General features: G+C 45.3%; 1 protein-coding gene across 3 annotated transcripts in view; it reads left to right on the plus strand.

The window, feature by feature from the left end:
- Positions 1-23,032, plus strand: part of LOC106825596 (zinc finger protein 530-like) — a 42,035-nt gene that overhangs the window by 12,517 nt on the left and 6,486 nt on the right. Inside the window, exons 1-2 of one of the 3 annotated variants that reach the window (XM_070498345.1) lie at positions 19,325-19,463; positions 22,902-23,028. In XM_070498345.1, coding sequence (XP_070354446.1) covers positions 22,995-23,028 — 34 coding nt within the window. In that variant the 5' untranslated portion in view covers positions 19,325-19,463; positions 22,902-22,994. Of the gene's footprint in view, positions 1-19,324; positions 19,693-22,901; positions 23,029-23,032 lie in introns of those variants that run through there. The other 2 variants (XM_070498344.1, XM_070498346.1) reach the window with 2 other exon arrangements.

Consider the following 23,032-nt stretch of genomic DNA (forward strand, 5'->3'; position numbering starts at 1 on the left):
TTTAACTGGAAAAACAATAATCCACTTTATCGAGAGGATCCCTCCCAAATGACTGAGTTGTTTTCTCCAATTTTTGCAACTTATCACCCATCCTGGGCAGACGTACATATTCTCCTGAACATAATCTTGACCAGGGTTGAAAAACGGATGGTTATTGATAAGGCTCATGAGGAAGCTCATAGGTCCATCTAACAGATCAAAATGGTACACCAGATGCTAATGCTGCTTTACCTATATTGTTGAGCCTACCTGGGACCCAAATGATGTAGCAGGGAGAGTTAGACTTGATCATTACAAAAGGTGTATTCTGACAGGCCTGAAAAATGGGTTCCCAAAACAAAACAGTCTAAACGTGATACAAGGAATACAATAGAAGCCAGACAAGCATCCTTCTGAATTTCTAGAGAGAATTTATCGAGCATAGTGGTGGTACACAGAGGGTGATCCGGAGGCTCCTGAAAACCTCTAAGTGGTAAACATGACTTTCATGGGGCAGAGTGCCCCTGATGTCAGGAGAAAATTGCAGCAACTGGATGGAGCCCTAGGAATGAACCCTTCCCAGTTGGTTGATAAAGCCTTTAAGGTGTACAACAACCTGAAACAGAAGACCAAGCAGGAAGATGCCAAGAGGAGTGCTGCCCTCCTCACGACAGCCCTAGGTGGTCGTCGCACTGGAGAAAGAAAGGGAAGGGGATGCCATGAGGGCGGCCTCTTGGTAAAAATCAGTGTGCCTATTGTAAGGAAGTAGGGCATTGGAAAAATGACTGCCCTAAGATGGGAAAAAGAAAAGAGGCCTGAAAAAGGGGCCACCCAGATGGTTGAGAGAAACAATTTTTCAGATGAGGGCTGATGGGACCCAGGGGCTCCAGAGACTTTGAGTCAGCCTGTTCTATTTTTTTCTTTTCTTTTGAGGAAGATTAGCCCTGAGCTAACATTCGTTGCCAATCCTCCTCTTTTTGCTGAGGAATATTGGCCCTGAGCTAACATCCATGCCCATCTTCCTCTACTTTATATGCGGGATGCCTGCCACAGCATGGCTTGATGGGCGGTGCATAAGTCCACACCCAGGATCCGCAACGGCGAACCCCGGGCCACTGAAGTGGAACGTGTGAAATTAACCACTGTGCCACTGGGCTGACCCCATGAGTCACCCTATTCTAATATCCCCCCAGGAGCCCCAGGTAGAACTGACAGTGGAGAATAATTTGGTTGACTTTCTGGTGGATACTGGAACCACATATTCCGTGTTAAATACCAAATGACTAAGAAGACATCTTGGCTGAACCCAGTTACTAGGGTATGTGGCGAAGTAAAGAATAAAGCTTTCCTGCAGCCTTTAGAGTGTCACACTGGAAATCAGACTCCTAAACACAGTTTTTTGTAAATGCCTGAGTGTCCAATACCTCTTTGGGGACAAGATTTGTTGTGTAAATTAAATGCTGAAATCACTTTTTCTCCTGGTCAGCTGGGCATTTAGGTCCCTGCAGAACATTCTTTGAGATTACAGATGGCCTTGTTGGACCTCCAAGAACCAGAAACCTGAACTGTTGCCTCCCAACCTCTACGACCAGGTAAGGCCCAAAGTGTGGGCAGACGGGAACTCCAGAAAAGCCGGAAACGCAATGCTGGTGGAAATTCTCTTTAAAACAGGAAAAGCTAAACTTAATCTCAAACAATACTTATTAAATCAGGAAGCCCAAAAGGGAGTACAACCTATTTTTGAAAGATTTATATGGATTGGACTTATTCGGCCATGGCAGTCACCCTACAACACCCCAATTTTGTCAGAAGAAGCCTAACTGATGAATATGGATTTGTCCAGGATTTGCGGGCCATCATTGAGTTGGTACAGGACCTGCACCCTGTGGTGCCCAGCCCATGCACTCTGTTGACCAGCATTCCAGGACATTATTAGTGGCTTACTGTTTTGGATTTAAAAGATTCCTTTTTCCGTGTCCCGCTGGCTAAGGAATCTCAGCTACTGTTTGCCTTTGAGTGGTGTGATCCAGATACTCAAAGCACACAGCAGTACTGTTGGATAGGGCTCCCTCAAGGTTTCAGAAATCCCATTGCAATATTCCTGAAAGCATTAGCAAAAAACTTAAGAGGCCTCAAATTAGATGATGGACTATTGTTACAGTACGTTGATGACCTCTTGATTGCAAGCCCCACTTATAAATTGTGCCTACAGAATACCATTAAAAACCCTTAACTCTGTGGCTGACTGTGGATACAAAGTTTCTCAGAAAAAGGCCCAAGTACATAAACAGAGACATATTTGCATTTTCCATTTTCTAAGGGACAAAGAGAGTTATTGCCAGATCAGAAAAAGGCTCTAGCCTGTCTTGACCCTCTAAAGACCTGGTGATAATTACAGGGTTTTTTGGGCATGGCAGGTTTTTGCCACGTTTGGATTCCAAGTTGTGGTTTAAGTGTCAAACCCTTATATGAGGCTATAAAAGGGCTGGATTCTGAGCCTTTAGAATGGACTAAGCAATGCCAGTTGCACTTCTAGGACATAAAGGCCAAGCTAATATCATCCCCAGCTTTAGGCCTTCCTGACCTTGCAAAGCCATTTAGCCTCTATGTGCATGAGAGGCAAGGTATCAGCCTAGGAGTGTTCACACAATGCTTGGGAAACACTCCTAGGCTGGTGGCATATTTTTTAAAACAATTAGAACAGACTGTTAAGGGATGGCCAGCCTACCTCCGGCCAGTAGCAGCTACTTAAGATGTTCTCCTCGAAGCCGAAAAATTCACCCTTGGCCAGCCCACCACTGTGTATGTACCACACCAGTTGTTCACTTTGCTTGAACAAAAGGGAGGGCACTGGTTTACAACTGGCAGGATGGGAAAATATCAAGCCATCCTCCTGGATAACCCAAATGTGAGGTTACAGGTGACCACTGCTGTAAATCCAGTGAGCCTGATGCCTAAAGAAACAGAACAGCAATTAGAACATGACTGTCTACGGGTGGTTGTTATGGTTTATGCCAGCCACATTGATTTGAGTGACCAACCCCTGGCAGACTCTGAGAGCTCTTCATCAATGAAAGCAGCTTTATAGATCAAGGTAAGCAGCAGGCAGGCTATGCCATTGTGACATTACAGAAAACTATGGAGGCTCAGGCCTTGCCACTTGGCACCTCTGCCCAAAAGGCTGAGCTGATTGCCTTAGCCAAGGCACTTCTATTTTCAAAGGACAAATGGACAAACCTGTACACTGGCTCTCATTATGCCTTTACCATGGTAGATGCCCACAGCGCCATCTGGAAGGAGAGGGGGACCCCTCACTGTGAAGAATAAGGACATTAAGTATGGTTTGGAAATCTTACAGTTACTTGAAGTGGTCCATTGCCCTTCTGAAGTGGCTATTACACACTGCCCTGGCCATCAAAAAGGGGAAGCCCCTCTGGCAAGAGGAAACAGATTGGCAGACTGAGCTACAAAATGGGCAGCCAAGGGAGGTACTATGACTTTTCTTGGCTCTTTACTCCCCCAAATTGACATATCAAAATACAAACCTACTTATTTCCCCAAGGACATGGAGTGAATAGAGGAATGGGGATTTTCACAGGAACATCCTTTGGGGTGAAAATATAACCAGCAAGGATGGATTTCGATTCCTGAAAAATTATCATACCCCATCCTTATGTGCTTACATGAAAGTAATCATTACGGGCGAGATGCCACTGTACAATGGACCAAAAGATATCTGACAGGACCACATTTGCAAAAGACCATTGAACAAGTAGTAAAAAGATGCCATCTTTGTGCCCAGAGTAATCCTAAACCGATATCAGCACTGGCCCTTATGGGAGTTCAACGCCAGGGCCAATGGCTAACTGAAGATTGGCAACTGAACTTTACTCACATGTCACGAGTATCTGGAAATTTTAAATACCTTCTTGTCTTTGTTGATACCTTTTCAGGTTGGGTTGAGGCCTTCTCAACTCAGACGGAAAAAGCCTCAGATGTAATCTGGACTCTATTAAGGACATTATACCTAGGCTTGGGCTGCCTGATACCTTACGAGTGACAATGGGCCAGCCTTCATATTTAAGGTTACACAACAGGTGTCCCGAATTCTCAAGATACAATGGAATCTTCACACTGCTTGGAGACCTCAATCCACTGGACAGACTGAGAAAATGAACCACTCCTTAAAGAAGACAATGGCCAAAATGTGCCAGGAAACACATTTAACATGGGACAAAGTATTGCCTTTTACCCTACTCCAGGTGCAAGTGGCTTCCTGAAGTGGGCTTGGGTTAAGCCCCTATGAAATTTTATGTGGTTGACTGTTGTTAGCATCCACCGTGCCATCTGTTCCCCCTACTGTTCTGCAGGATGTGCCAATGAAATCATACTTAAAGTTGCTTAGCACTGTTCTAACCACAGTACTTGAGTATGCTTTTTCTAGGTTAAAACTCACTCCAGATATAACAGTGCACTCTTTCAAACCCAGAGATCAAGTGCTGTTGAAGATGTGGAGGGAATAAGGACCGGAGGACCAACTGTCTGCTAAGTGGACCAGACCCTACAAGGTGCTGCCGACAACACGTACCACTGTTAAGTTGGCTGGAGTCAAGCCATGGGTATATGATTCCTGGGTCGAGCTAGCACCTGCCTCACAGGAAAGTAACACTTCCAATATTAACAATAATAGGAAGATTGAGCCTTTAAAAGATTTAAAGTATGTCTTTAAGAGGAACGTTTAAGCTAGGGATCCACTTCCTCTTTACCATGACTTGCCTGGCTTGGCAAGGTAATGTCCTAGTTAGAATAACTCAAACCTTAGTCTCCGCTACCAAAGTAACCAATTGCTGGATTTGTCATCCCAAGTCCCACTCGGTGCACAACCATGGGGACCCATTAGTGCATCCAACCATCCCGCTACTGTTTATCTATCCAAAGAAGTTGAAATAAGCAATTCAAAGAGACTTATGCACCCCTATGTTCATTGCAGCATTATTCACAATATCCAAGATGTGGAAGTAACCTAAGTGCCCATCGACTGATGACTGGATGAAGAAGATATGGTATATATATATACAATGGAATGCTACTCAGCCATAAAAAAGGATAAAATCATCCCATTCACAACAACATGGATGGACCTTGCTGGTATTATGTTAAGCGAAATAAGCCAGATAGAGAAAGACAAACTCTATATGATTCCACTCATAAGTGGAAGATAAACAAACACATGGACAAAGAGAACAGATTACTGGTTACCAGGGGAAAGGAGGGTAGCGGGGTGGACACACAGGGTGAATTGGTGCACCCATAATATGATTAATAAATAATAATGTACAACTGAAATTGCACAAGGTTGTAAACTATCATAACCTCAATTCAAAAAATTGGCATGATAAACAGATGCCATGAACATCCAGTTAAAACGTGAATATGGCCCAATGTAAGTTAAAACAGTCTTCAAGGATTAAAATTTTTTGTATGAGACCTAATTAATAAAGGGATTATTATCCCCATTGCTTCTCCATTTGCAGCCCAATTTTGCTTGTTTTTAAATCTGGAAGAAACAGAGAGCTTCTCTTGATGGATTACTACAACCTTAATGCTATGGTCCCATCCATCAAGGCCCCATAGCCAATTCTCAATATTATTAAAATGACTGATTCTATTCAGTCAACAACTGATAAATATTTTTTGCTCTGTAGATTTGGGTAACATGTTCTGCTCAGTGCCTATTTCAACAGCCTCTCAACTGCAGTTTGCTTCCTCCTCCAAAAGGACACAATACTTCTATGCTAGGCTACCTCAACAGCTCTGCCATCGCACATAATCTCTGCAGACAAATCTTGACTATGTTCACCTTTCTCCAAAAGCACAGGTGTGACATTACATTGATACTATCCTGCTCCAAGGAGATTCATTTGACATGCTTATTATGGACATATCTGTCCAACATCATTTAGTTCTTTTAGGGTTCTAGTGGCAATATATTCCTTATTACAAATTTTACTTATAAATTAAAATTAATAGGTACTCCTGTTAGTGCCATCACAGACTTCTTCCCTGTAGAGGCTTTGGCAACCTCTTCCTATGCCTCCTGGAGTCTGGACAATTATGATGATGTTACCACCCAATGGGGAATCATCAGCCAACCTCAAGACACGCCAATAGTCGAGAGGCAAGGTGGTAGGAGAGAAAGGGTTTTATTATAGCTTGCTAGCAAGGGGGAAGATGGCTGACTAATGTCTGAAAGAACCATCTTACAGAACAAAGACTACAGAACAAAGTCCAGTTATATATGGGGCTGGTCTCTGGGTGAGGCAGGCATCTGGTCTCTGGGTTGGGGTAAACATCTGGTCTTAGTTCCTGATAATCTTCTGTTTTACTGGATATGCATCGGAGACTGGAGCAATGCCCTATACCCAGATCTTTCAGTTGCCATTGTTGAAAGCTATCAGTATAAACTCTCTGTCTGGGGGTCATCACTTTCCTAAAGAACTCAGAAGAACAAAGTTATCAACTTATTGCAGCTGGGAGGGGCCATAAAACCTACGGAGGATGTATATCTTCTGGTGGGTGCATATTCAGCTCGGTTAATTAAACAGGTCATTCAAAGTTACAATATGGTTTCTTTTCTACAATATGGCTTCCCTTATGTCTACCTTGTGTTTAGCTGGTATCAATGGCCATTAGTTACCTTAGGGCTTCTGATGCAAGAAACTGCCCCTCTTAGCCTTGTGTTATACACCTGGGGGGGATCAGAATTGGCCACCCCAAAATGTGTCTCTTTGGCTTGATTATTTTTAAGAACAAAAGACTCAAAGAAACTTTGATCTTCCTCCTAACTGCCTAAAAGAAATTTAAGATAAAGGCCTGTCCCCAGGAAAGCCATCACCATAGATAACTCTGGGTTCCAGTAGACTTGGAGGATCCTTGCTAAGCCCATTCTTATCAAAGTTCTATTTGCCAAACATTTGCTTTTCCATTTCCATGTGAGTTGCCTTCCTTCCCTTTGAACTTCCAAACCACAACCCTCAACATCCTCCTTTGTCTTTAGCTGAAGATGGTATTTAAGATGAAAGCCTCTGCCATTTTGGTGAGTTGCTCAGTTTTCGTGAGTGTCTCCCATGTATATATGTTATAAAGCTTTGTTTGATTTTCTCCTGTTATTCTGTCTCATGTGAATTTAATTTGTAGCTCAGCCAGAAGGACACAGAGGGTAGGGGATGTGTCTTCTTCCCCTACACACCATTAAACAACAAATGACTGGCTACCTACTGGGCTCTCCTGGAAGAGAAGAGAGGCTCTCAAAGACCCTGAACTTCTGACCCTCCACACCCAGTTCCCTGCTATGCTTTGGGTCATGGAATCAACACCCCACATGCTTGGCATGCTACACAGGCCTCCCCAAGAGAGGATAAAATCTGGGCCTTCTGGCATGTTCCATCTGTAGGAGAGGTGACTTCTCCTGTCCTCAGCCCCTTGCCAGATGCTGTGGTGCTGGAGGAGGTCACCCCTCCCCTAGTCCCATGACTACCTGGAGAGCCCCTTGGGATTAACTGAGTGAACAGAAATGGGAGTTCATGAGTGTGATATTGTGGTTTATAAGTAATATACATTTAATCATTCAGATGACCAAAATATATTTCTCAAATATGTTTGGTCTTCATCCACAGTTTCTAGCTCACAGCTTCCCAAATCCTTGGAATTTCCTAAGTGTTGAGAGTGATAAACTTGTCTTTTATTATGTGCGTGAAGTAACTTTTGGAAGCACCTAAGGATGGGTCTGGTTGCCAGGAGAAACAACTCTGTGATTGGAGGGTTGAAACTTTCAGTCCCACCCCCATGACCTTTGGGGAAGGGAGAAGGGCTGGCGGTTGAATTAACCATCAATTGTCAATGATTTAATCAATCATGCCTTTGTAATGAAGCCTCTATAAAAATCCAAAAGTTTGGGGTTTGGAGGGCTTCTGGGTCAGTGAATTTGTGGAGGTGCTGGCAGAGTGGCACCTGGAGAGGGTATGGAAGCTCTGTGCTCCTTTCCCCATGCCCTGCCCTATACATCTCTTCCATCTGGGTGTTCCTTAGTTATATCCTTTCAAAATGAGCCAGTAATCTAGTAAGGAAAGTGCTTCTCTGAGTTCTGTGAGCCACTCCAGCAAATTAATCAAACCTGAGGAGGAGGTTCTGGGAACCTCTGATTTGTAGCCTGTGGGTCAGAAGTACAGGAAACAACCTAGGCTTGTGACTGGTGTCTGAAGAGGGTGGGCAATCTTGTAGGACTGAACCCTTAACGTGTGGGATCTGATGCTATCTTGGGGTAGACAGTGTCAGAATTGAGTTGAATTCTCGGACACCTTGCTGCTGTCCAAGAATTGCTTGGTTCTGTGTGTGGGAACCAATTTGCGAGATCGGTCTTGGCCCATGGAATCATGTAACTTGGGAAAGAAAGGATGAAAGGGCGGGGGATGAAGAATCTTTTATTGGTGTTCACGTTGTCACCCATGGTTTGGAGCAGCAGCTGTGCTGCAATCAGTTACTAAATGTAAAAGTTATGAATGGAATTCAGAGACAGATCCAACTCCTGGGAGCTGGTTCACTGGATGCACTAGGAAGTGCAGACTCATAAGAAAAAGGCAAAATATTCAATCACTTGGTTACTGTTATCTGTAATAACTAAACTAAAAGTAGAAGAGAGCACTGGGTTGGACCTTGATGCTGGACCAAACTCACATTTCAGTGAGTCTCAGCTTTGACCACTGGCCTCAAAGCTGCTCCCCACATGAAAAATTGTGCAGAGACAACAGCAAGATCGCTAAGACCTCCAGTCACCAAGAAGGTAATAAACATGGAGGCAAAACCAAGAAACTTTTTCTTTTAAGGAAGATTAGCCCTGAGCTAACATCTGCCACCAACCCTCCTCTTTTTGCTGAGGAAGACTGGCCCTCAGCGAATATCTGTGTCCATCTTCCTCTACTTTATATGTGGGACGCCTGCCACAGCATGGCTTGTTGTGTGGTGTGTGGGTCTGTGCCTAGGATCCGAACCAGCAAACCTCGGACCACCAAATTGGAGCTGGTAACTTAACTGCTACACCACCAGGCTGGCCCCCAAACCAAGAAACTATTGAAACCAGGGGTGTAGTGTGGAGGAGTTGTTTCATTTTATGGGTTGTTATCATCAGCTTCCTGAGGAACCTTTGATACTGAATCAGGTGGGCTCAGGATGCTGGGTGAGACTGGGCCCTTAGTGTGGGTTCCTGACTTCACACAGGAAAGAATTCAAGAGCAGGTCAGGAGAGATTGTGCAAGTTTATCGAGAGGCAAAAGCCAGACTGATTAGAAAGAAACTAAGGAAGGAAAGCAGGCCAGGCTGACTGGGTGGAAACTGACTAACAAGCCCCGAGTGGGGGTCTGAGGTGCTGATTTATAGTGGTTGAAGTGGGCAGCTGAAGATTGGTCAGTTTGAAGCAAGGAGTCAGGTTGGAAGCTGAGGACTGGTCAGGCTCCAGGCCAGGTGGCCATCTCCGGTAGGTGAGGTGGCAAGCTGGCGACCGGACTGACGATTGGCTAGGCAAGGGAAGGGGCATGTTTAGGCAAAAGAAGAGGGGTGTTCTTGGAGCATGGAGTTCCTAGAACTTGTGAGGCATGGGTCAATGGTTAATCCCAGATGCTGGGTGACAGCCGCATCCTGCTGCTGCACTGTATGCTGCTCAATAGACAGTTTTTTTCTTCTGCCTTTGCCCTGTCTCACCTTTACTGAAATGGATTATGAGAGTGACTCATTTAGGGGCTGAGCATGTTTGGGTTGATGCAGGACTCACAGTTCACTGTGGAACAATCACAGAGGGCTGTACATGATCCAGACACACAGGAGGTTATTCCTGAGGGAACAGCCAGCCTGGTGGACTGGATAAAAGCCACTGTAAGGTCTGTGTACTCTGAGAAGGAGGACTGTCCATCTCCCCCTGTGAATGCCGAGTGGAGCGCCCAGATGAAGCAGCTGATAGGCTTCGTATGGAATCCATGTGGGACTGGCTTTATGATGACTGGGATGCTCACCTGCTGAGTATGTCTGTTACCCAGGTCATGGTAAATGCTGTGGTTAAGGGGACCCCTGTCACCTGGGCACCCCATATAATCTTACTGTTGCAAAACTGAAAAACAGTTCGGAAAACCATATGGAATTTGCTGTCTCAGCTTCCCTTCACGGGTCTTACAGATGCTAATAAAAGCATTAAGGTAATTAACAAGAGAATGGAAAGAGGTCTAGGGAAGAGTCAAGGGACTCTTCCCAATGAGGTGGACATTTTTCAAAGGTTATTAAGACATAAGGTGAAGCAAGTGAATATTGATAGGAGTGAAACAAAGAGGAAACAGAAAGAGGAGAGTCACAGGAATTGTCCTAGCAAGTGGAAATCTTTGGATGATTATTAAGAAATGTGATGAATAAAGAGACATTGATGGGGTTGAAGCAAAGGTTTTAATATAGTACCACCAAAGTTGGGTGGGCCAAAGGGACTGCTTGCTGGGCCCCAAAATTCAAGTTCCCCAAACAAGTCCACTCTATTTACCCCTGATTGGTGAAATTTTAAAAGCTGGAAGGCAAAAATTACAATGAAAAACCTGACCAGCAGTTGCCGGCGGCAGTTATTAGGCCAATTAATCAAGGTAAAGATTGACAAAAGGGCCAGGGTCCCTTAGCTGGACCCCTCACTGGGGACCCAAAGCCTTTCGCACAGGAGTGGGTAAAATGGTCAGGGGTGGAGAAGAGAAGTTTTAGGACTCCTTGATACAGGAACCCCATGAACTGGGGTACCAGGCACTATTGGCAAAGCGTTGACTTGGGCTACAATTAGGCTGAGAGAATGTAAAAGTGTAAGAGTTGATAGGAATATCAACTTAGTTGGAATGTTTAAGGAGGTATTACGTAAAGAAGTTGTCAACTCTACCAGAATGTTGCTGGGAATGGATATTACATCTGGCCTGGAACACTTCCACTACCTAATGCTGTAAACTAAAACCCATGGATGATATCCTAATGGAGGCTACAGTTAGGAATGTAAGAGTTGATGGAATTAAGGTAAAAGTTTGTAGAAGAATTGATGTCTTTGAAGAGGCTTCATGTGAAGTGGTTGGGTCTTTACCTGATTGTATTTTGGGGATGGACATTATGTCTGGGGAATGTTTCCTCTACCTAGTACTCTAAACAGAAAGCATGTAAATTTGCCCTTCAAGCAATATTAACTGGACATGCTAAATGGGAACCGGTAAGATTGCCCAAGCCCACACACTGAGGAATAAAAGCGGCAGTGCTAGTAGGGACAAATTCTCTGTGCTATAGCTCTATGCGGAGCATATACTGGGGCTGATAGCAAAAGCCTGTGATCACCTCCCAGCCGTGACTACTGGAACTTTGGACTAGAGAATTTCCATTTGAGGGGTATTTATTGCCTTGCTATTGGATGTTAATTGAAGCTACCCCAATGAATGAAGGACATAAAAGGATCTTAAAATCTGAAATAGCTATAATGTTTGGGATAATGTCAGAGAAAACCTCCAATGCGGGCAGCAGTGCCCAGAAGAGTTCCATAAATATATATGGAAATGGAAATCTATATGGGACCCTGCTGCCTGGGGAATCCAAGGAGTAAATATGGGAGGTGAGGCAGGGAGCCTCTCTTCCCCTCAGGCTGAGACTCTGGAACTATGTGAGGAGTTGCTGGATTCTATCATCACTTGGACAGTACACTATAAAGAGCCCTCAACTGACTGACCAAGAGCTGCTTTACTTTTGGACAGCAGTTCCAAGGTGAATTGACAACACCGTGTTTGGAAGGCCACCACTCTGATTAAATAAGATTAAAAATTGGATGATCCTGGTGTGCTGAATTGCATGCTGTTTTCCTAGCAGTGATGAAAGAAGTGAACAGTTGGAAAGGGCCTGTATGTTTGGGTTTTTACTGATTCGTGGCTGATGGCCAATGGCCTGACTGTATGGTCAGGCAAGAGGGCAATGAAAACCTGGCCTACTAAAGGGATGCCAATATGGATCATGGCACTGTGGGAATTTGAGGGAGTGCATTAAAGTAAGACATGAGCATGCCCACCAGAAGAACTCCCTTCCAGGTTCAGAAGGTAATTGGAATTGACAAGCAGATATCCCTGTGTGCTCCCTTAATTTGGTCACCTGGATCCATGAAATGAGTGGGCATGGGGGCACTGCAGCAATGAGGACATGGGCTGAATCTAGACATATTCCACTTGCACCCTCTGAGGCAGAAAATGTCAATAAGAATTGTTCTGCCTGCCAGTAAAAGAGACAGAGACTGCAGATGGCTATGTGGCAGATTTCCTAGGGGGAAGGCCTCCACACACAGCTGGTAAATGGATTACATCAGACCGATCCAAGCAGCCCTGGGGGCCTATAAATGGAATAGACACTGGCCTGGGCTTTGCTTACCTGATGGTAGATGCAAATGCATAGAGTATTATAAAAGAACCAGAACAGAAAATGTTACACCAATGTGGATGGTTGAGCATCATTTCTTCAGACCAAGGAACACACTTTACAGTCTATAATGTTCAACAATGGGTAGAGAGAGATCCTCCTCAGAGTAATAGTCTTAATCAAGCACTGGAATGGGCAGTTAAAACAGTGGTTGTCTAAAAGAGGGAGATAAAAGCATGAAGGGATGACTTACGCACCTTCATGAGTCTGCTCACATTCAACATGAACGTGAGTGAGGCTTAAGGAGTGTCCCTACTGGATAGATTTCTCTATTCTTCTGGTGCATCTGGGGAAGAGAGGGTGGGGAAGGTGCTGGTATTCTTTCTTCCCCACGTCATCTTCACTCTTTTTTTCTCTCTCTGATGTAGTAGTCATAGGACCAGGGCTCAACTTCAAGGGCTGGAAGCAGGGATTATTATTAAGCAAGAAAATGTAACTATGTTTTTAACCTTTATGTCAGAATTCCTAAGGGCCTAGTAGGGCAGGATGTGCTTTCACCCCATCTGGAAAATTAGGGCTAACAATGAAAGCAGCTGTATTACGTGGTGGTAAAGACAGCCCTCTAGTTCTGCACCTGTGTAACCTGACCTTGGCTGAATAGCAGCGGACCTGCTAGACTAGCATTATTGTCTGCAATCTAGACCAGCACAGTGGTCAAACCTAATGTCCCTTCGAAAGGTGTAAAAGTTTGAGTATAAATAGAGAGAAGGAAAAATAGTAGCTGTGGGTAAAGGAATGAATAAAAGTGTTAAGTAATGAGGGAAATCCAATATTACATTAACACTTGAAAAAGAGGTTCAGAACAAGAGATGATATTGTCTCTTAGCTCCATTATATAGAAGCCTGAAAAGGTGAATCCATGTATTGCTGAGACCACTCCTGCTTTTGGAACCTAACAAGATCGAATGGAAGTCTGCAATCCTGAGTGGCCTCACCCTATGAGACATTTTCATATGAAGTGATGATGGACTGGGTGGTTATTAATGACTGAATCAGATTCCAGTAATGTGCCAGTATCTTTTGATTTTTATGATTGTTTTGCTGGAAGAGATCCATGTTTGAAGACTGGGGGGTGGACTGCAATATTGTGATTTATAAGAAATATATATTTGGTCATTCAGATGACAAAAATATATTTCTCATACATATTTGGTCTTGGTCCACAGTTCCTGGCTAAATACTTCCAAAACCCTTGGAATTTCCTAAGTGTTAAAAATTATTAACAGGGGCCGGCCAGGTGGCACAGTGGTTAAGTTCACACGTTCTGCTTCAGTGGCCCGGGGTTTGCCAGTTCGGATCCCAGGTGCGGACATGGCACCGCTTCACAAGCCATTCTGTGGCAGGCGTCCCACATATAAAGTAGAGGAAGATGGGCATGGATGTTAGCTTAGGGCCAGTCTTCCTCAGCAAAAAGAGGAGGATTGGCAGCAGATGTTAGCTCAGGGCTAATCTTCCTCAAAACAAAAACAAAAAGTGATAAACATGTCTAGTTATGTGAATGAGGTGACTTTTGGAAGCACATACGGATGGGGGCTGGTTACCAAGAGAACCAATCATGTGATTAGAGGGTTGGAGCTTTCAATCCCACCTGACTCTCCTGACACCCCCAGAGGAGAGAGGGGCTGGAGGATGACTCAGTTGCCAATGGCCAATGATTCAGCCCTGCCTATGTAATGAACTTTAATAAAAATCCAAAAGGACAGAGTTTGAAGAGCTTCTGTGTTGGTGAACACATGGAGATTTCGGGAGAGGGGTGTGCCTGGATCGGGTATGGGAGCTCCATGCCTTTTCCACATACCTTACCCTATGTGTTCTTCCATCTGGCGTTCCTGGGTTATATCCTTTTATAATAAGCCAGTAATCTAGTGGGTAAAATGTTTCCCTGAGTTCTGTGAGACACTCTAGCAAATTAATCAAACCTGAGGAGGAAGCCTTGGGAACCTTTGAATGACAGCCAATCGGTCAGAAACACAAGTAACAACCTGTGCTTTCAACTGTCTTCTGAAGTGGGGGAGTGTGGGGAGTCTTGTAGGACTAAATCCTAACTTGTGGAATATGATGCTATCTTGGGGTAGGTAGTGTCAGAATTGAGTTGACTTCTTGAACACAATGCTTGATTGTGTGTGTGGGGATCCCCCCACAACACACATACACAATGGAATTGGTCTCAGAACGCTTATTTAGTGAGCAATGTGAATGATACTGCCAACTATCAGAAAAGATGGAGCTCAGTGGAATATTGCTGCTTTCCATCCCTCAGTCAGAATGTCCCTGATAAAAGGAGGGGAGCCAGGAATTAAGACACTTGGCCAAACTTCAGGCAGTCGTCTTGGTGCCATATGCGCTGGCCAACAAATGACCTCACCTTCTCATTTATTATAAATTATTGGGCTATTACCTAAAAATTGTCCCTTTCAGGATAAAAATCTCTAGGAATCTCTTGACTCACACACACCCCAAATATAAATCAAAATCACACCTGCCTCTATGTATTCTTTTTTCTTTTTAAGGATTGGAACCTAGGCTAACAACTCTTGCCAATCTTTTTTTTTTTTTTCTGCCTTATTTCCCAAACTGCCCCCAATACATAGTTGTATATCTTAGTTGCAGGTCCTTCTAGTTGTGGGATGTGGGACGCCGCCTCAACGTGGCCTGACGAGCGGTGCCATGTCCGCACCCAGGATCCGAACCCTGGGCGACTGCAGCGGAGCGCACGAACTTAACCACTCAGCCACGGAGCCGGCCCCACCTCTATGTATTCTGAGGCCCCACAATACAAGGCCTTGCCCAGACACTTATTCCCTTCAGAGTTATAAACATTAACGGTAAAAAGTCACATATTTTACTTCTCAAAATATACAATGTGAGCTCTTGAAAGAAGCATTCAAAAGGATTTTCATGTCCCTAATAGGTCCCAAATAGCAAGTTTAACTAAGAGACATAATGGTCTCCTCAAACAGCTCCTTTTCAAATTCCAGTCTGAATAAACCCCTAAATGTGTCTCTGTCTTGCTCTAGGCCTTAACCTATCTTTATCAAGTTTTGGTCTTGCCCCATCTTATGAGGGCTGGAGGACAGATAGAGGGTACATATTCTCCTGGAACCCTTTAACCGTAGGTTGTCCCATAGGCCAAGCAGCTGCTCAAATAGGACTCATTTGAACCTAAACTTCCAACAAAAACCAAAACTCTGTCAAATGCACACCATTCTTGTGACTGTTGATCTTATTGCTACTGGTCTGAGTTCTTTTATTAATTTACAATAGGGAGGCCCAATCCCTCCAAGTAAGCCATTGTTTCTAACTAACATAGCAAAGCTGAGACCTATATCAACTCGAGTGGTTACCTACTTGGAAAGGATACCCCAGTCCCATACCCCAGGTGACATCGTCCTGTCCCAGGAGCTAGCTCATTGTGGGAGGTGACATTACCTCAGATGATATCACTTCAGATGACATCACCCCAACCCAAGAGCTCAAAGTTGAAGATGACTTCACCCCTGACGCCAAAGCTTTTGCCTCAACAACGCCCATGGATTGCCTATCCTAAGGCACAAGTTGGACACAAGATTTTATTGCATCTCTTTCTTTGACATTAGGAACCCTGTTATCTTTTCTGAGCTCTCTACCTGCTTAGCTCCTGATCCTGATATAGTCTTTGCTCTCTGCTAAAGCATACACCCCTACACTCATTGCCTAAAGGGAAATCTAGTAGAGGTTATTACTGCCTGTGCCATTCCAAAAATTAATGGAGATTGTTGCTTCTCCAAGAGGCACCTGCCTCATGTTAATCAGCCCCTTGACCCCCTAAGTAGAGGACCACCCACTCCCCAGTGCCTTCTCCTAATACACCTCTCCAGTTTCCCACCATGATCTCTTGCCTTGCATCTCTGCCCATGACCATCACAAACACTCCTTCCTTTTAATTACACACAAATAGCACTAATCTTTACATATACTTTACTAACTTATCAGTTCATACCCTCCAACAACATAACTGCCAGACCTGCCACCTTGAACTAAGCGTATTACTAACACACTTTACAACTCCACCAAGATATTACTAGAGGTCTCAACATTTTCATATCTATTTTCACTGCTAATGCCATATAAATAGAAAATCTAGTTATGGGCCAGCCTACAAGGCCTCCTTATACCTCTACTGGTCTTCCTCCTTTCTAGTCTTATAGTAAAATGTTTTCTTCTTCTTTGGGGCAATTTATTCCCTTCTACCTAAAAGTCTCCATTATCATCACTCCAAAGTTTCTTTAACATGATGTCAAAACATCAGAGAATCAGTTATATTGATCATGTTTTTTATTTTTACACATTATGATGTTTTGACTTCTCAAAAAGCCTTTCTGGTTGGGGAGACTGTCTTCCTGGGGCTAGCCAATTCTTAGAGACAGCAAAGGGCCCAGCCAGGAGCATGCCTTTGATATGCCAACTAACCCATGCAGAGCCAGGCCTCCTCCATCTGGCCCATGCACCCCAGGAGGCAGTATTGCTCTGCCTTAATCATCTTAAGGCCAGTCTACCAGGCAAATATGGACCATCTTTGTAGCCCTAAACCCACCAAAATTATTCAAACTGGCCAATGCTAACCTGTTCACCCTGCCCTGCCTTGCTTTTCCCTCTGAAACCCCAATAAAGGCTTCTGGCCTAGGCTCTCCCCTTGTTCTTGCTTCAGCTTCCTGACCTAAACCTAGTGTTCCTTCTAAGTCTCTCATTTCTAGGGGAAATGTGATTGATATGACACTTTTCTTTTAATGGCATTGTCCTCCATATCATCACTCAGTTGCCTTTATAAATTAAGACCCGGCATAGAACAACTATTGATAGGTATTTTAATATCTCTATACAGTTAATGAAATTACAGTCAATATTCCAAAAAGCTTTATTTCTGTGGGAATTCAAAAGCTTATTTGAAAACTAATATTAAAAATAAACATATGGCCAAGAATACTTTAGACATGATGAAAGAAGAGAACTAATCATATAAACATTTTCATAATTTATTTATTACAAAAGGAAATTTTAATTATATCCAATTAAGCTGATGAATAAATGAAAAGCAATAAGATATATTGGCGTATATGAAAAAGACATTTGGTTTAAAACTAATTGTGCCCGACCTTCTTTTTCCAGAAAGGAAGCGGCCTGTAGAGTAGGCACTGTACATCTGCTTTAAATATTTACAATGTCCTAAAGCAGAGAATGATGCCCTTAAAGGTAGGGATCTTGCCTCCCCACCTCCCATAGCAGCATTTCTTAAAAGATAAGCATTTTTTCCCAGAAACTAAGAATTAGTTACTGACCTACTGTGCTCATCTCATGACCACTGACCTCTTGACCACTGACCTGCTGTGCTAACAAAGCATCTCTTGACTATAGTAAAAGGGATACTTCTGTCACATTTGAGATATGTTCCTTGTTATAAGATGGTATATAATCACTCTGTACACCCCACTTCTTCAGAGAGCTTCATTCCTTGGTGGAGGCCTGCTCCTGGGCTATAGTCCTCAAAACTGGCTCATACAATAAACTCACCCCCATTTTGATTTATAGATTGATTATGGGTTACTTGCATTGACAAAGCCCAGAACAGATTCCTGGATCGTAGTAAATGTCTCCAAAAAACTAAAAATTCCTATATTCCTACAGAGCAGGGAACATATTCTTGAACTTGCACCAGAGTATCCTGAGGCTACCTTAAAAGTCCTTTTTAACTATACCTCCAAGTATTAATCAATGTTTTCAGAAATGAAAAAAATTTCAAATTTCTAAGACAAAATCCTGAGTGGCCAAAGTTTCAGTATAGTTACTGCTTGGATAAATCTGTCTCCACCCAGATGTCAGTGTGTTCTGTTTCATTTTCTCTGAGATTTTAACTTTTTTTAAAACCTTTTTACTGATGTTTTCCAGAATTAGCCAGCCACTGCCTTTGAGTAACTAAATAGTCATTATTAATGGCTTTCAGTGATTTTCACTTCACAACTTTTTCTGAGCTAATCTCAACTCCCCATGAGGACACCTTTCCTGCAATAACAGTAGGAATGATAATCACCTCCCATCAAAGAGATGAGATCTTGGTGTCCCAAATCTTTCTCTTAGGGATCTTCTGTCCCCTTTGTACATGTGCTCCTACTGTGAACACTATAAACATTGTCCTCTTCCAAAACGACATTTGGTAAGTGGCTCTTCTACTTGTCAGGTTCCTAAAAGAAATTGAGTGTATCTAGGACTATGGAGTAAGAAATATTATATAGATACACCAGTGTTCCTGAATGAGTTAGTTGGACACAATCACTGACTTTACAGGCAGGAGAGACACTTTCTGTGGGAACCAGAAACAGAGTTCCAGCTTTGTCCTGCTTCAGGGCAGTCTAACATCCCTTTTCTATCTTCTCTGTCCCCTCCCTGTGTGGAGTCTTTTTCTCTTGTTCGTGACATGACATACTGAAACTCATCAAGCTGACTCTAACCTTCCAGGCAACAGGCACTTGAAGAGAAAGCACATAATGTTAGGTTCCAGCTAAGAGTAGACACATTATGTGTCTGAATGATACATCCCTTTGGATTTGTAGTCATTGGGAGCACCTGGGAGCATGCTAAGCTTCAAGGAGACTGAACACTTAGGTGATCAGTTGCAGACAACACTCCCCAGAAATCTGAAAAGAGCCCCTTAAAAAAAAAGCATAGATCTTCCCTCGCCCTAAGGGGCTGGAGACACCATTTCCCAGTATCTCTCGCAGTGCCTCTTCCCCTGGAGGTTGCACCCAGCAGCGCCTACCACCTGGGCCTTTGGAGCTGTGAGAACTACATTACCCAGAGGAAACAGCGCCGGGAGCCCTCGGCGTTGAGCCAACGAAAGATCAAGAGAGGAGCATTTCCGTACGTGCCCACCTACTCTGGACGGGACTTCTGGCGCCCTCCTCCTGGCGGTCGTTTTGGGTTTTCTTGAGTCCGTTCTCCTGGTAACGGTCTTCGGAGCGCCGCGTGGGGGGTGAGGGGACTGACAAGGAGCGTGGGCGGAGGCGCCGTCCCGGGGTCCGAGGCGGCTCTGAGGCTCGGCGACGCCGCCCGGGGCCCCGCACCAGGCCCGAGCCAGGGAGCGCCGCGCCCGGCGCCTCGTCTCCCGCCGCTCCCGGCCCCGCTCCGCCCCCGAGGCCGATGGCGGCGGCCGCACGGAGGGAGCCGGCTCAGGTGAGCGCTCGGCTCCGGCCCGCCCCGCCCGCAGCGCAGCCCGAGCTCCAGCCCGAGGGCGGGCGCTGCTCCCGGGCCTGCAGCCCAGGCCCCAGGGTCGGGCCGGGGAGGCGCTCGTGGGGCCTGTGGCTGCGGGCGGGGGCCGGGCTGCGGGCGAGGGTCCCGGGCCGAGGGGACCCGGGGTCTGTCGTGTGTGTTCAGGAGGGAAGACCTTTGCTCTGACTGTGAGGCGAAGTCGCTGTTGGAGTAGCAGGCTGCCGTTCTCAGGAGGCTGGGAGCCGTGGAGAGTGGTGGACTGGAAAGGCTTCGCCTGAGCTAGGCTCTTAGGCGTGTTCCAGAAGCTGCTCGGAGCACAGACTGGGCAGGGACTGAGCGTGGGAGGCACAGGGGGATTTAGTCCTCGTCCAGAGTCTCACAGCTGATGAGAGTCAGCACTGAGGCCTGAGACGCAGAGAGAATGCCGTCATCCCAGGTGTCCTGGCTCCAGAGCCGGGCAAGGTGACTGGGCAGCCGGGAGCCCGTGGAGCCCTGCCATGGTCACCTGCCTCTCAGCACTTCTTCACCCAGCCTGTCACAAGTACAGAAGCACTTCTGGACCCTACAGAGGGAGTGAGTGGAGGGTGTTGCAGAACCTCACTGATGCTGATCCTACTGATGATCTCTGGGATTGTGGTGTCCTGGGTCGAGGCCTTGAACCTGGGGAGCCTGGACAAATCCTAAGCCCAGGGTCCTCAGAGCAGGCGTCGGGTTATATGGAGTGGCTACTGTTGCTGGCAACCGATGGAATGAGGTGTGGAGGAATGTTGCCCCAAGTGTAGGTGCCAGTCTGTGCAGACTCTTGGAGGTGAGGCTGAACTGGTTTAAGAGAACCGGAAGTCTCCTTTCTTTTCCTTGGGGACAGAGAGCAAGGGGTCAGGAGTGAAGCCTGGAATGGCTCCCTGAGAAGTTGGGTGTCTCTTCTGGAGGATGGGAACGATAAGAGGTTTTGAGCAGAGGAGGGAGGTGATCTGACCCAGCTCTCCTCAGACTCCCTGTGACTGCGGCATGGAGAACAGCCTGGGGTTGTGAGGAAAGTGGTGGGAGGACCAGGGAAAAGCAACTACAGTAGTCCAGGTGAGTGTCGATGATGTGGACCAGTGTGTTGGCCATGGAGGTGGTAGAAACGGTTGGATTCTGGCTCAGTGTTTTTCGGTAGGTCTGCTCTGATTTCCTGATTTTGAAGGTGAGAGAGAAAAAGGTAGAAGTCAGGAATGACTGCAAGGTGTTTGGTTTTAGCAGCTGCAGGGAAGGAAGCTCCATCAACTGGGATGTGGAATTCAGTAGTGGCATTAATTTTCATTCAGGGTATGAGGAGTTTTGTTTTGGCCACCTTAAGTGTATGAGATACTTCAGAGAACAAACGGGTAAAGTGCTAAGTGGGCTGCTGGACACATAGTTCTGGGACTGTGGGGAGGTCTTCAGGATGGAGACATCTGCGAAAGTGGTGCATAGTATATGGACCAGGTTGGAGCTGCATGTCTTAGCTTGGGCAGCTAAAACAAAATACCTACATTTCTCACACTTCTGGAGCTGGAAAGTCCAAGATCAAAGAGCTGGCAGATTCTATTCCTGATGAGGAGTTCTCTTCCTGTCTTACAGATGATTTCCTTCTTGCTGGGTTCACACATAGCCTTTCCTTGGTGCAAGTGAGCTTAGAGAGCAAGGGATTTCTCTATTTTCCTTTTGTAAGGGTCCCACCCTCATGACCTAATCTAAACCTGATTTCCTCCCAAAGGCCCCACCTCCAGTTACCATCACTTTGGGGATTATGGTTTCAACATACGAATTTTAGGAGGACACATACGTTGTCTGTAACCCTGGGCCACATTCAGTAGAGGGTAATTCTGGTCATGATGATGTTAATAATAGCTTTGGAAGAGGAGGGTGGAGTATGAGGACTGGGTCTCATGCTTCAGCACCTAGGTGGCAGGTCATAGTCATCACAAAAACAGGTGAAGGAGAGAAGTGGCCATGGGAATGGTGTTGGAGAGAGGATGATCTGGCAGGTGGCCTGGGCTTCTGAGGGATGAGTGCAGGTGGGATGGAAGCAGAGGCACAGGAGTAACTGAGGCCAGATTACAGGCCAGGGCTTCTGCTTATTCACTGCTCTATGGGCTCTCTGGGATTTGTTGTGATCTTTGTGTGTCTGGGAAGTTTCAGTCAGGTGGCTGGATTCGTCTAGGTGCACAGGTGGTCATCTGGGAGAATCACTGGACCTGAGGTGAAAGCCTCTGGGTCTGGGTTTTGAATGAAGGTTAGGAGGAAAGAGGAAGGCTGTGACTGGTGAGAGCACATCAAGTGCAGCACAAGTGGAGGAGGGCCATGGGTATATGATATCCACAGGTGGTTTCTAGTGGCTGAGGTTGAAGTAAGGAATAGAGTTGTGCAGAGAGACATGTGTGTATTGAAACATAATTGACATGCAATATTATCTTAGCTTCTGGTGTACAACATAGTGATTTGATATTTTCATACATTACTAAATCTAGTTGTCATCTGTCACCAAACATTACCACGATGATTACCTTCTTTGCTGTGCTATCTGTTACATCTCTGTGACTTATTTATTTAATAAGGGGAGACTTACAACAAGATTCTGGGCTACCAATGGCAGTGGGGACCACTGGAGGTCACGAATAGTATTTCATCCTGTTTGAATTTGCCAAGCACTCTCTTTATGCCTTCTGTTGAATAATATGTAGGAAGGAGAAGGAGATGCCTATGGTGCAGGGCAGGGGAAAAGTGGTGACTGTGAGAGAGAGAGACAGTAGAAAGAGTGATTTCCATGTGGAGAGGAAATGTGAACTGATGGCCCAAGGCCCATCATTGAAGACATAAAGGTTAGATGTGAGCCCATACCCTTGGTTGTGTCTGGGAGGCATGGTCTAGGGGATCCTAGGAGAATTGCCTGACAAGAGGGGTTGCTTCCCTGCATGCCAGGCCCAGAGCTTAGGTGTTGTCTATCTGCCCACCTGCCTGTTGCTGCGGGTGGACGTAGGGATCAAAGGGACCATGAGGAGAGAGTGTACATCAGTGACATCAGGGCCTGTTATCTCCTCTGAAATGGGGAAATAGGGGGAAGGGTGAGCAAGGGATAATAGGGTAGTGGGTGGGTGTACTTCCACTAGGAGAGAAGCTGATCTTGGAATGAACTGTCTTCATTATGACAGGGCTGTGTGACCTTTGAAGATGTGGCCATTTACTTCTCCCAGGAGGAATGGAGGCTCCTTGATGAGGCACAGAGGTTTCTGTACCACGATGTGATGCTGGAGAACTTTGTACTTACAACATCCCTCGGTAA

The sequence above is a fragment of the Equus asinus genome, chromosome 26, assembly GCF_041296235.1.
Source record: "Equus asinus isolate D_3611 breed Donkey chromosome 26, EquAss-T2T_v2, whole genome shotgun sequence".
Classification (NCBI taxonomy): Eukaryota; Metazoa; Chordata; class Mammalia; order Perissodactyla; family Equidae; genus Equus; species Equus asinus.